Source organism: Calliopsis andreniformis, chromosome 2 (genome assembly GCF_051401765.1).
Source record: "Calliopsis andreniformis isolate RMS-2024a chromosome 2, iyCalAndr_principal, whole genome shotgun sequence".
Taxonomy (NCBI): Eukaryota; Metazoa; Arthropoda; class Insecta; order Hymenoptera; family Andrenidae; genus Calliopsis; species Calliopsis andreniformis.
This window is the reverse complement of record NC_135063.1, coordinates 12,826,504-12,840,268: the sequence shown is the minus strand read 5'-3', so window position 1 is coordinate 12,840,268 and position 13,765 is coordinate 12,826,504. Positions and strand designations below refer to the sequence as shown.

Sequence of the window (13,765 nt, the reverse complement as noted above, 5' to 3'; positions counted from 1 at the left end):
TGCTTAGTTTGTCGACCTCCAAATGAGGCGATTAACCCCAGAAGGGTCATTAACGTGAAAGTTGGGAACCCCTGGAGAAAACCATTTCTCGGCAGATGGCACTACGTGTCCGGGTGTGGTGAATAACCATACAGTGACGCGTAACGTGAGTCACAGTGGTGCACGAGTCTCTGTGCTGTTCCGTAGCTTGTTATTTTTTTACATTCAGAACCTAATACTAATCAGGTTGGTATAAATTTGTCAATTTATCTTGCCGCTTCTACCCCAAAGCTTCTAATTATTAATTCACTCTTAATAAAAGTGAGATGGAAAGTGTGAAATATTTGACAGGAGTCGTTTTGCTTGCTGGAACGGCCATTGTTATTGTGTCGTCGCTACGAACAGTGTACTTCTTTTCGATACTCTTCCCGGTTTGATAAATGTTATCACTTTCGTTGTTGCTAACCGTTGGAATATCTGATTTCATGGGTTTTACACGGGTGCTATGTGTTCCTCGAAGCAAATGTTGTCAGTAGGCAAATATAGCCTGCACCAATATAGCCAACCAAAGGTTTTAAGACAATGAGCTGTAAAGTAAAATTAGAAATTACTTTCTAACAAAAGTTTATCCAATTTCGTGTGAGGGGATTGTATGAAACATGTACGATATTGTATATTATTGATTAATAACATATTAATAGGAAATACTAGAATGTACAATTGTTTCACTTTTCTTTCTGTGGTGAAGTTAACAAATAAAGCTTAATTTCGAAGACAAAAATTCATGAGTTAGTATTTTTACAACCATTTTATTTCATGTTGCACATAACATTCCATTTATCGAATGGTCTGTAATAGCTAGTCACATTTTACATTCTAGTTTTAGTTCCTTTATAATATTGTAATCAAATTGTTTACAAATAAACTAATCCATGGTATAAAAGTGTCCTATATAAAAAATTGTACTTATTTATACTTCTTAATGTAACCTCTGTTTTTTTAATTTTCTAACCTCTGCCTTTACACACTATTTTTCTGTTGCTTAATTTGTTTTTGAGTTATTAACTTTTTCAAAGAATTTAGAAACAGTGGCACGAAAGTAAATATTCATGAATGGTTAAAAAAAATGTACAAAATGACAAACATAATCTGAGTTATGTCTTTATTTATAATTCCAGGGCTACCAACATGTCTTCCCGTAAAACAGCTCGTCGTGCGACGACAAAGAAGCGTGCACAGCGCGCCACCTCGAACGTCTTCGCGATGTTCGACCAAGCTCAAATTGCCGAATTTAAAGAAGCTTTTAACATGATCGATCAAAATCATGATGGTTTCATCGACAAAGAAGATCTTCATGATATGCTTGCCTCTTTAGGTGAAATATTGTGGGTTAGACGTATATGACTTTTGACAAATTTTAGATAACATTTATTCTTTGATAATTCCAGGCAAAAATCCTACAGATGATTATCTGGAGGGTATGATGAACGAGGCTCCAGGGCCAATTAACTTTACAATGTTTTTAACCTTGTTTGGAGAAAGGCTTCAAGGTACAGACCCAGAAGATGTAATAAAGAATGCTTTTGGCTGTTTTGATGAGGAGAATACTGGGCATATTAACGAGGAACGCCTTCGTGAATTACTTACAACAATGGGAGATAGGTAACTTACATAAGTTTATAAAATGTACTATGTATTTTCTAGAGATAAACAGTGGGTTAACTTTTCTCCATTTTTGTCGTTCCAGATTTACGGACGATGATGTAGACGAAATGTATCGCGAAGCGCCAATCAAAGGATCGATGTTCGATTACATAGAATTCACACGAATTTTGAAGCACGGAGCTAAAGACAAGGACGAGCAGTGAGAAAACGTTGAATCATCCTGTACTTCGTGTTTGTGTGATCGAGCGCGTAAAGCGCTTTTTATATGGTTGCAATTGTAAAGTTTGAAATATTTACTTGTATTTTGTATCACCCTCTATTAATGAGAATAACTGAGAACCTAGGATTTATATTATTTTTAAAAGAACTGCCTCGTCTCTAGGTCCTAAAATACCTGAGCTCTGAAATCATGTATAAGCATTTACAGTATTTATTTGAATGTGTAAACAGTCGTGTACAAGATACGCGAAAGAAGTAGTAACAAGTTTAATTCATATTTTGCCAGGGATTATAATCATTGTAAAACGATGAAAGAAACATGTAATATACATATACATATATTATATGCTATATCAGCGTGTAGTTGTTGGAAAGTTGGCATTTATATTTTAATATAATAACGTATCGTAAAAAAATGTGATGTTTATCTTTATATCCAGTCAGCTTGACCTGTTATCAAACTTGCCTAGAACAAATATTAATACCTAAAGGCTTCAACTTAATGACAAATAAATCTGAAAGTCGTTACAGCTAAGGTATTAGTCACACCTAGTTAAGATTCTTTTTCAGGCTCTGCTGAACAGGAACGACCTACACTACTCTCAATTATTAATATTTCGTTATATTTACATTATACAAAATAATTATAAGTATAAATATATTATACAAAATAATTGAAAAGCGAATAGACGTGACCGACAGAGCCATAATAGAATCGCCTCGCGTCTGCGCGTGGCGTTCCTGTACAGACTATGCACAGCACAGGATAAAGTCCCACGAAGCCGCAGTATCATTTCCACTGGTGGCAGAGTGGGGTGCGCTTCGCGTTTGCTGATTCGGTTTGCTCCTGCCGCTGGCTTTCCCTGTCGCGTCCTTTCGTTCGGTCCGGTGATTCGAGTAAATAAAACAGCGACGAGAACACCGCCTATCAGCTACGTGGTGCACGCGTGGCGTCCGGGAGCATCGGCTCCAACCGATCCTCCCGCGTACGCGACCAGAATTGACGATCACGCGATCGCGAGTGTCGCTCGATGATCCATCGCGACTCCCCAGACGCAGCGTGTTTACCGAATCGGTGGCTGTCACCGCGCGTACGCAGTGAACCAAGGTGTTCTGTGTAGTCTGCTGGCTGCATGAGCTTCACGAGCTTCACCTCCATGGGATTTCCTCGAGTGTCGAAATCACGGTGGCAGAGAGAATGAGAGGCGCGATAGGGTCCGAAGCAGAGGCTGCCAGCCGCGAATTGGGTTACGTCCCATTCGCCTGGCAACGATACATGACGCAACGACCACCCCTCACGGCTAGCCACGATCCTCGTAACCTCTGCGCGCCGCTCTAACAAGCGACAGGACATTGTGTTCGAGTACCATCGCGAGTGGAGACGCGGAAAGGAAGCCCAAGGTGCGTTCCATGCGACCAGCTATCCCCGCCCCGACCTCGCTCTCGCGTCCACTCGATTGCGCAGCCAGTTTTGGAGGTTAGCCGATCGCGATTCAGAAACTCCAACGAAAGCGACACCCACCGAGCTCTGGCTGATCAGCTGTTCCCAGGACGATCCTTCGACCACTATACCTGGTGAGTCTGCACGCCTTTTCTAAGCTCTCGCATTCGTCGCGCCTTCGCCGAGCTCATTTTCATGCATTCACCGTGAACCTCGATACGCGCCTGTTTCGTTTCGACTCGATTTTGAATCGATCGCGAATCTAGTCGAACTCGCCCCGTTGCTCCCAATACTTTCAGAAACTGTTCCTGTTCTCTCCTAAGCGCGAAATTTACGTTTTATATACTCTCTCGCAGACTTTGCTTAGCGATAGGTTGCTCTTTGAGCGAAACGTATTAGAATTGTAAATTGCCAGCGTTCAAGTGTTATGTTTCGATGTTAAATCGAGCGTGTATTTTAATATCGGGTGACAAAGCGTAGAGTGTCAACGATATATCGCGGTGAACATATTCGAGCACGTGACTGTGAATGACAACATTGTCAGACGAAGCAACACGCTATGCCCAGCGACACGAAAGGCTCCTTTTCTGTGTCTCGATTCTCGAGATGATAATTATGAAAGGATAGAAGTATCCATTAGAATATGTATACTGTACGTACATAGAGACCTCTGTTATTATGCTCCTATAGTCTAGTCACGTTAAGTCTACACCAGCGAACAGTTCGTGAACACTGTTCTCAAACTCTTCATCACTGTTACTTAATTTTTCCACGAGTACCAAAATCAGTATACCAACAGAGACGCGAACAGTTGATTTCTAGGAAATTCAGTTTTCATACTGTCTTCAAACGAACACTTCGTGAGCTCTGGTGTATTTGTACCTTTAAAGTCTGTTTCAATTTGGGAAAACTGAGGGGCCACGAATCGAACGATGCGTTTTATCGAGTGGCGCGTGAAAAGGTAACCGTGCACATTGCGTATGTACGACGTAATGTGATCCAACGCTCGAACCGGTCGTATCGTTTTAATATTGCATAACCTGCCCGTACGACTATAGAAGAATATTAATGCAACAGTGTAACGAGCTGCCTCGAAGTCGGGCGAATTTAATTTGTTTACTCTTAACTCGACAACGAATTTTATCGTCAATTTGCTCCGACGATCTCGTTCATTTTCTGTAATTCGCCGTCGAAACTTGGAAAGGTCACGCTCGTCTACTCGACCGCGCTTAATTGAGAAATTACGCGCTAACTTGCTTCCCGGAAAACTCTGGGCCCTCCTATCAAAATATTTTTCATTAAAAAATGGAGCAGAGGCTCATGGTTTATGGAGGAACCCAAGGGCGTCGTTAAACTATTCAGGGATATTTATTACTACAGGAAATGGAATATTTGGCCATGTTTCTGTGCCTTTGAATTAAACTCATTTATAAAAAAGGGATTTTTATATATAAACTGAGGAATTATTCCTTTTATTTAAGCGTGCTCTTGAACGTGTAAGATTAAAAAAGAGTAGTACACTTTTAATAAAAATTCTTTTTTTGAAAATGATTTTAATGCAGAGGCATAGATTCATATTTCTATATGAATGAATATTCTAGTCGTGCTGGTCATGAGAGGATAGGGTTTAAGTGGCGCAAGAAGTTTAAGAGAGCTCTGTGTAACTAGGAAATAAAGTCATTGGGCTCGTTTTTGAACGGCAGCAATCGCAAACCGGCTTTCGGTCAAAAAGCACGATGGGAAACGACGTTAGTAGGCTAATCACATCCGAGTCAGGGACGTCTTTAATACGCAGCCATGTTTTCAAACAGGTTGCTCCAGATACTGCTAGGTAATACGTTAAATCTGTTAAGCGATTTCGCGGTCTGTGCCATACGAATCCTCGTGTCTTTGCGCACCACATTGTTTTCTTTCTCGGTAGCCACTTATTGAGGATAACATCTGACCTACACGCCTAATAGATTTATACAATTATCACTTTCTTGCGTAATGCTGTTCGACACTCGATCCCATCCTCACCTACATTTCTATAAATTTATTTGGATCGCTCGAACGTTCTGTTTCAGAAGACCTTTAGGCTCCTCGGTTCTCAGAACAATCGTGTCTTTATTTCGTAAACAAGGAACGCCTTTGCAACTGGTTACCTGTTTTATGGTCGATACGACCTTTGCCTTTTCTAGGGCACAATGAGTGCAAATGTGTTTCTCGGCAGTCGTCGTAAGAGCAGGAACACATTTGGCGGTTGACCTTTCTATGGAGGAAATCATTCGGTAATTTCAGAGTCTTTTCAAAGTGCTCTCGATCAGATGGGAATCTCCTGCCCTTGCCTCGGCTGATAAGCTCGAAGTTGCTTGTTATTACCCTTTTGAGTCTATCGCGATTAGTGGACCACCGCGTAAACATAGCGTTGTCCATTTCAAAGCACCGATAAGCAATTGAAAGGTCGCGGATATAGCTGCTGGCGAGTGCAGAAAAACTCACGCGTGAGTAACTGATCGCGTGCTGATCACGCGAATGAAATTACCCAGAATGAATGATAGCTTACAAGCAACTACGCTACGTTACACGCGGACAAACAACTGGAAACGTTGATCGACATTCATGGTAGATTGAAGCGACGTCCCTTCATTTTCCTTGAGTAAAATTTGTAAACCTGTGCAACTTGTTTTAACCCTTTGTCGGTGACATTTTTATTGACGATTTTTGTATTTTAAAAATTCCACAAAAATTCTTAAGTACTCTTCCAAGTTTCTAGAATATCATACAATAGTTTTTATTAGTATATGGTATTTTAATTCCTTTGAAACAAGGAGAAACTTCGAGAACAAAAATGGTTTGGATCATAAATGACCTAGGTTGTCGTAAGTACTCCTACTTGTTTATTCCCCGAATTCATTACAATATCAATCACTCCATTGTCAATGAAAGCGAGAGCGTCAGAGGAAAACGTTTGTACTCCCACCTAAGTGAATTGACATTCCTTCAAGGACAATTGACATTCTTAAACAGCACAATACATCTTGACATTTCTCAGCCCGACTTTGTGCGCAGAAATGTCGCGATTATTATTACAGAAGTAGCTGATCTGTTAAAAAGATACGAGACGAAACGACTTACTCAAAGTCCTCGGTAGATAAAAAGTGATAAGACTCAGCGAAAAGACCAGGTAACTCTAAACTTCATAAATCAATATTTTCGCAACGATGCAATCTGGAATAGCTCCTTAATACATTTCTTCTCCTAAGATTCCCCTTCAGTGCATAATCCAATAACAGAGCAGGTGATACGTAGCTCGCAAAAACTTTCCTCAATAGGACAGCCCTCTAGCTGATACTCGAAATCGATAAATCTTCAATACGCGTTACGACCGTGTCTAACACCCGAGTAGGATCATAAGGAAGAAAACGTAGCGGTATAGTGCTCCATAATTAGTTCCGTGGAACTCGCGGCGTTCTAGCAAAGCGTTGGACGATTCTCCAAGACGCTTCGGACGCGTCTAGTAATACCCACTGTCCCGAGCCAAAATATCCGGGTCAGCCGTTCTAGAGAACGAGTGGGTTAAAGTTTGGTGTGTCACGGGGCCGTCTAGACGACGTTAGGCGTAAGCGAAAGATCGCTGTTTGCCGAAAAGCTGACTCCCCCTCGGGGGTGTATCCTGGCTCTCGTTCTAAGGCACGCGGGGGATGGCGTTTCTGTTGGCAATAAAACGCCGCGAGGTAGCTGCGACGGGGGTGCTCTCCGTTTCGATAACGAACGCGACCCGATGTCGGGGGATGCGAGAACCCCAGCTCAAGCAGGATGAACGACGATTCCAGCGGGGTTGGATACGGAGGCGCGCAGGCGTCGTATCGATCTCTTCCTTTGCCTTTGCCGTGCGTCTGCACGCGAAACAGCCAGTCGACCGTCTCACGACCATTCCCTCTACCATCCACCGACGGTCACTATCGCGGGGGATGCACCGAGGCAACCTCGAGAGAATAGAATCGTGGGGGCGGCTTGCAGCCGCGAGCTTCTTGCGGTTATTGCATCGGTTCACCCCTCGATCTTACGATTCTCCCCGTTTTTATTGCTTGAAACGTTAGAGCTGAAAGCAGAGGAACAGAGGGGATGACCCTCTGAAAGCGAAAGTTAGCTGGTTCGAGCCTTGGGCTGATAAGCCATATGGTTGGCTCTTCGCGGAGTTGCCATGTTGTACTGGGTACTCCTGTTCCGTGAGAAGTCTCATGGAAAGCATTGCTTCTGATGCTTTTCGTGAGACTTCTCGTGAGACGCGAGTAGTAGGAACGTAAATGCTCTCGAATTACCAGTTTACGTGGTAGTAATTGTTTTTCTGTTTAAAATCGTTCCTGCACACGCGAGCATAGAATTTAGAGGCACCTTTCAGGCTTCTTGTCGCCATTCCCCTCGCTAATTGAAGCTAAATCTCGCTAAAGATTTTCTTCCGGCTCGTTAACCGACGAATTGGTCGAATTCAGTGACAAATCGTGCCACACCTGTTCGCAGCGCGATCGAACGTCGAGGATTTTGAGGGTGCAGTGACAATGAAATTCGATAGTCTCGGATAACCCATCCCACGTGTTCGGTCGACCAGTTTACGGGTCAGCAGCGTCGCGACAATGCCCGAAAGCCGGACAGGGATGGTCGACGAGCAGAGAAGTGGAAGGAAAGGTATGGAGGATGAGTCGCGGCTGGGGGAGGAAAGTGTGGCGATCTTTGTGTTAAGTGCTTGAAATTCAATGCATCCTGCTTATCCTGTCTCTCTCTGCTCTCGAAGGCTCTCGGATTGTTGTGTCGTTGCCCCTGTTGCGCGCTCGTTCCGTTTCACCTACGTGCAATTCGATCGACCGACTTACTAAGCTCGCTACATTCATTAACTTCCAGTAACTGGTAATCTTCGGTTCGATATGGAATCATTAGCCTTTTGGGACCTGCGCTCCAACAAAAGTGCAGGAAATTGTAGAATAGTTTGGCGATCGAATTATCATAAAACTGCTCTGGCGAAACGAAAGAACGATAACACTTTTATGGGGTTTTGTATACCCCAGTAGCTAAATGAGACCTATCATTTATGAAGAATATTTTTCCAAACTTTGTTATCGATACACATCACGAATAAGGATTAATAATTATTAATAATTCTTTTTGTGCCACCTTAGATTTTTTCGCGTCCTCAAGTGGAATTAGCGAGGAACGCTCAGTTAAGGAATAAGGTTTCAGTCGTTGAAATTAAAATAATGAATTATTCGCAAAGTTTATCGTAGTCGACTGCAAAGTAGTGTTGTGAGGAATTAGCGAGAAACGCGGCAGCGCTCAAAATTAGATTGAAAAGCGAGCAGAGCGGTGTGCACGCGGATGACGCGTTACATAAGCCTACGAAGACGGAAGCGAGTGCAGCCGAGTAATCGTACGAGGCGATTTCGATGGCTCGATAATAAAAGAGAACAAAGGATCGAGGGGAGAAGGCTCTCGAGGCGCACAGTAGCATCGTTAGAAGTTGGTGGTGTGCGTTGGAAGGTACATACCTCGTTAATAACTTAAGGGAGGAAGAAAGGGTGAAAAAGAGTGGAAAGAAGGGAAACTGAGGAGCGCAAACAGGAGATAACTAGAAAATAAAATTGTCGCGACAAAGAAACAACCTTCATGACCATTACATTTCTATGTCCATTGCATCTGAGCGCTTCTTCTCAAACGAAATCTTCTTCCTCGAGAGCGAATACTTTCGTTGAAATCTCGCGCCTCGTCACACGTATAAAGTTTACATCTCGATCACATGCACGCATCAGATTTTAAACTCAGGCGTCCATCATTCGCTCGTACGTTCTAATTCTGGCGAATGACTTAACTCCACGGCGATGTATGTACATTAGTATACCTACGTGGGTGCACATTGTGTGTACCCATTTTGCGTCGTAGTTTTGCTTCACAGTTTTCCTCGTGACGTCTGTATCGATCAAAATGTTTGCCCTTGACGAGAAAGATCCGCAGCCACATGTGTTGGATCGAACTTTGCACCGTCTCGTTTTGCCCGATCAGCTTGGCGATTTATCCTCGAACCATCGGCGTTCGCGACTTCCATGCGAAAGCGAAACATGTTCGCCAGGAATCAGTGGAAAACGACTCCAAAGCGGACTCGCGGAGGTTTTCGAGGAACGTGGCTGCATGCAGAGTATATACATAGATAGAACCGAGGGTATGGGAAGCATGCTATGTTGTACGCTTCCACGACCGTAAATTAGGCGTAGCGCGAGCTGAATTAAATCGTTGAAGTATGTAGTACATAATGCGAAGTACACTCGTTCGATCTCAGTAACTTGATACACCGATAAGATTGAGATGCATGGATAAGATCGCGAGCGAAGTCTGTGTCGCTGTACTTTCTTTCTCCCTCAATTTTCGCGCGAGACAAAATCGATGGTCATCGCAGTCTAGGTTGGGTTTGTATGCTCTTGACCTTGTGTAGCTTCGATTTTTCCCATTTACCAACAGTGTTGCGCTCTTCAGCGTCTATTCCCAGCACTTTCTAGAAAACGTGACTCTCGATTGACAAAATACTGAAAGAAAATTGTCAGGAATTGTAGTTTACAGATTCATCGTCCAAGCCGCGATCAGTTTACTTGTTACTCTCTGCTTTTTACCATCAACAACTCGCTAAAGCGATCATGAAGCGTTGTTCGTAACAGCACTTGCTCTCCTCCTTTCAAACGCAACCTGCAATTTGCGCGAGTCTATCATCACTGCACCGTCATTACGTTCCCCGATCGTTTTTGCGAATATTTTTCAGAGTCCTTCTTCAGCCCTCCTGGCGAGTTGTGAATGGACTCTCGTCAATGCCTGACTCATTATCAGACGCTTTCCGCAATTATTCCGTTAGGCGTTGCTAGCACGACTACGCGATGACTCATGCTGGTTTACGCATCTTACGTACGAGCTGTATATCAATGTTATTCGCCGACATCGATATCGTACACGATTCACGTACGATAGCTGTTACACGACCCAGGACATGAGACGTTGAATGGGCTACGCTTTGCCGCTGTGAACGATCGAACGCTCCAAACAAGTTGTACTACCGTGCATGTACAACGAGAACTCCATGTGCTTATCTACGATTAAACTCGTGATAATCGATAGGATATTTGTTGAAAAAAAAAAAAAACAAGAATTTTGTTGGTCTAATTAAAGGCCAGTTACAAACTTAACAGAATTTTCTGTATCAATTATCTTCTTATCCATTGAGCTCGTTTACTTTAGACAACTTTTGATGAGAAAACCGAGTTGATCAACCTAAAGTCCCCCAAAATTGTCGTTTCAACTTGCCTGAAACTAGGCTGACACGAAGAACTTTGATTAACTCAGTTGCCTAATGTAGACGTAGCTTTAGATAGAAAAATGATCGTTCAGTCTGTAATCGGTTTTCAGTTAGACCAAGAAATCGTGTCGCGTCTACTTAGGATGAAACATAGGCGACTCAGCGAGACGATGTGCATGTGCACTTAGTTCTGCGTGAAAGTACGCTAAGGGAAAGGAGGCGCCTAATCGAATAAGAAGTAGGTTTTCGCGAGCGCTTCGAAGCAAGGTTCGCGACAGATGGCAATGAGTTTATTGGATTACCTCACCGCGTGGCGCATCGTTGCAACTTGACCCATCCAATTCCGACGGTTGACACGGCAGCGACGCGCCTACGCTCCCCCGAAGCCGAGGATATTCGACGAGCCTCCGGCTGTGTAATACAGTTTATCCGCATTCCAAATTATCCCAGGCTCTCGAAACGCTCGCGTATCATCTACTGTTCAGTAGGGCACCTCCAATCGGCGTTAAATCCTATTTACAATGTTTGAGAACTGTGAATGGGTTCCTACGAGGATCTATTTTCATTAGAAAAATGTTTGAATTAGCAAGACTGCTCAGTTCACGAGATATTACAATTGATCATATTAGAAACATGGCCTTATTTGATACCTTGTCCTTATACAGTATCTGAATTGAAATTTCAAAATTACTACGCAGGAAATACATACAGCAAGAGTATCCCAGTGGTTATAAATCTTTTTTAAAGCATCGATTCAAGGACGTCGTGGGCGTTCCTCGGCGTAGAAGGTACACTAAAGAGATTGAAAAATCTCGCTTTGTCCCGAGCGAATCCCTGAAACGATTCTCGCTGGAGGGGACCGAGCGAAGGGGACGAAGAAGGAAACAGAATGGCACGGTTGAATTCGCAACGTAGCCAGCTGTGGGGAAAAAAGAGTCGTGGGGTCTTGATCGCGCGAACGAGGGCCAGGGAGAATGTCGCGTGCACGCGTCATACCTCAGACCTGCTGGTACGCAATCGCAATCTACCTGGCCCCCTTCGCACCTGCTTCTTCCCCACAAGTCTCCCCGCTAGCTTCCTCCTGCCAGCGAAAAAACATCGTTACGAATGTGAAACACGCGCGAAACGTTTTGCGTGAGCTAATTGATCTCTCCCATTGAGCGGAAACGAAGCGGAACCGAGCCTCTAGCTCTACGCGCACACGTAGTCAAGAATCCGTGCCACGGTTGACCTCACAAAAAATATTGACTCTCAGCGATTCGGTACGTTTGCTCGTTCCCCCAGAAGAGGAATGAAACGATTCAGATATGTGTACTAGAATTCAAATCTATCCTACTCTTCAGAATATTTCAAGTATATTAAGTATTTTACCTAGTCGAATTATCCAGGTCGACGAGTCTCATTAGGAAAGGCTTGCCAGGCTAATATTTGAAATACTTGTCGACCTGATTCTTTGTTTCAATGCAAATTTCTGATAACGGGAGGGAATGATGCTAGTATCTAAGGCAAGGGATCAAGGCAAGCGAAGAATCTGTCATGGAATTTGGTAGAGTAGCCAGTGGCGACGATGGGGCATCGCGAAGAGAGAATTGGAACGAATGCGAGGTGGCGATGGGATGCAACAACGATGGCCGAGCGAAGGGGAAGAGAGAGGCGATGTGTCCCCTGGTCGGGCGCACATCTTCCTGGTTATAATGCCAGCGGACAGCGTCGGGAAGCATAGACGTTCGCTGGCACCCAACCAGCTGCCAGAACCCGTACGGGTTCATCCGTGCAGCGTCGACCTCACGACACGGTACAGTGCGCGGCAAGTAAGTAGACAACGCTGCGGCAAGTATTTCACAATTGCTCGCTCGCTAACTACGCCCGAGAAGATTAATGCCTCGAAGAGGCGCGAGAGGCCAGCGGCGCTTCGAACCAGGATGTTGACATCGCGAATCGCTGCTGAATGTTTACGCGAATGCCACGGGGAAGTTACAGGATTACGTAACGACGTGGTTAAGCCTCGATTAACAGACTTAATTGAGCCTGAGGGAGCTAGACTAAACGGAGACTCCCCTAGACAGACGGAACTTAAGTGGAAATTAACTACGCAATCTTTTCTTTATCCTGGGTCATCAAGACCTATTGTTATATACGCACGAAACATATTATTATAGTTGAGCTAATGAGCGAGATGTGTCCAAGCGCTTAGAATATCTGCGGGACTTGGTACTATTTGACATCCTGATATTTCTGTACACGTGTCAAGCTATTTCAAGATATTTCGCAATGCGGAAAAGTTAGACTCCCCAGAATGTTTTCGAGTAACGTTTGCGCGGAAAATTGAGGCGGCGTTGTCTTTCGTCACGCTCAATAGCGCCTCTGCTACGTAAATCCACGCTTCCTGGATCGGGGAAGTCTGCCGCTGAACAACCACCCCTTGTTCTTTTCGTTCGTCGACCTCCACATTGCAGCGAGCTAATTTGGCGAATATTGTCCATGAAGCAATGTCACTCTCTGGTTTTCTTTGAAGGTTATAAATACGACCTCAGGACCCAGGATTTCTCAGTTGCTTCCCTGGCTTCGTTGAGAATGGACCTCCCTTGGACCCTGGGAATCCTTTAGTTGGGGACAGCAAGGGTGCTCAGTTGCTCGCTTAAGGGACAGGGGTCTGCCTGTCCTCTGACCCCTGTCCTTTCCACCCCCGTAAGGGTGGTCGCTGCTGATCCCTGGCCCCTTCCTAAGAGAGCACATGGAAACAGAAACGCGGATGTGAACCAGTATCTCGAGCCTGAGGGTGAGAAGAAAAATCCAGCGGACTCAACCATGGAGAACGACATCGGATATCTAATTATCCGGAGACTCGTTTCTCTGGCCTATGACTAGAATGAACACACGTGCACGCACTGCGTTCGCTTGTATAGGGTGTAGAGGACGTAAGGCTATGACTATACTGAGGCAACAGCGAGGAATATTCTATAGCCTCTTGTGCAAAAAGTAAGAAAAATTTTTGGAATACTTATAGACACGTAGGATAGGTCCTAGATTCTAAATACAAAGACAATGAAAAACTCAAATACACTTATGTCCAAAAACGCAAATCTTTAGTTACACTCTATAAGCAATAAGAAGTCACAAAATGTTCCTAGTTGTTGCCTCAGTTTAGACAT

At 44.0% G+C, this 13,765-nt stretch overlaps 2 protein-coding genes across 3 annotated transcripts in view; both read left to right on the top strand.

Moving 5' to 3' along the window:
• The first annotated feature begins 100 nt into the window (after positions 1–100).
• Positions 101–2,216, top strand: Sqh (myosin regulatory light chain sqh). Its single transcript, XM_076386799.1, has 4 exons — positions 101–225; positions 1,158–1,354; positions 1,428–1,641; positions 1,727–2,216. The coding sequence occupies exons 2-4, from the start codon at positions 1,168–1,170 to the stop codon at positions 1,845–1,847; spliced, it is 522 nt and encodes a 173-aa protein (XP_076242914.1). The 5' UTR covers positions 101–225; positions 1,158–1,167; the 3' UTR covers positions 1,848–2,216.
• Positions 2,217–3,270: 1,054 nt separating this feature from the next.
• The window catches only part of LOC143188445 (uncharacterized), a 36,484-nt gene continuing 25,989 nt past the window's right edge, over positions 3,271–13,765 (top strand). For both annotated transcript variants that reach the window (XM_076392710.1, XM_076392709.1), the window contains exon 1: positions 3,271–3,438. The gene's annotated coding sequence lies outside the window, so the exon portion shown is untranslated. The remainder of the gene's footprint in view (positions 3,439–13,765) is intronic.

Excerpts from the sequence above, each read along its gene's own strand:
- Sqh (XM_076386799.1), top strand. The coding sequence starts at position 1,168 with ATGTCTTCCCGTAAAACAGCTCGTCGTGCGACGACAAAGAAGCGTGCA. Across the intron at positions 1,355-1,427 it reads TGATATGCTTGCCTCTTTAG|GCAAAAATCCTACAGATGAT; the intron begins GTGAAATATTGT and ends TGATAATTCCAG. Across the intron at positions 1,642-1,726 it reads CTTACAACAATGGGAGATAG|ATTTACGGACGATGATGTAG; the intron begins GTAACTTACATA and ends TTGTCGTTCCAG.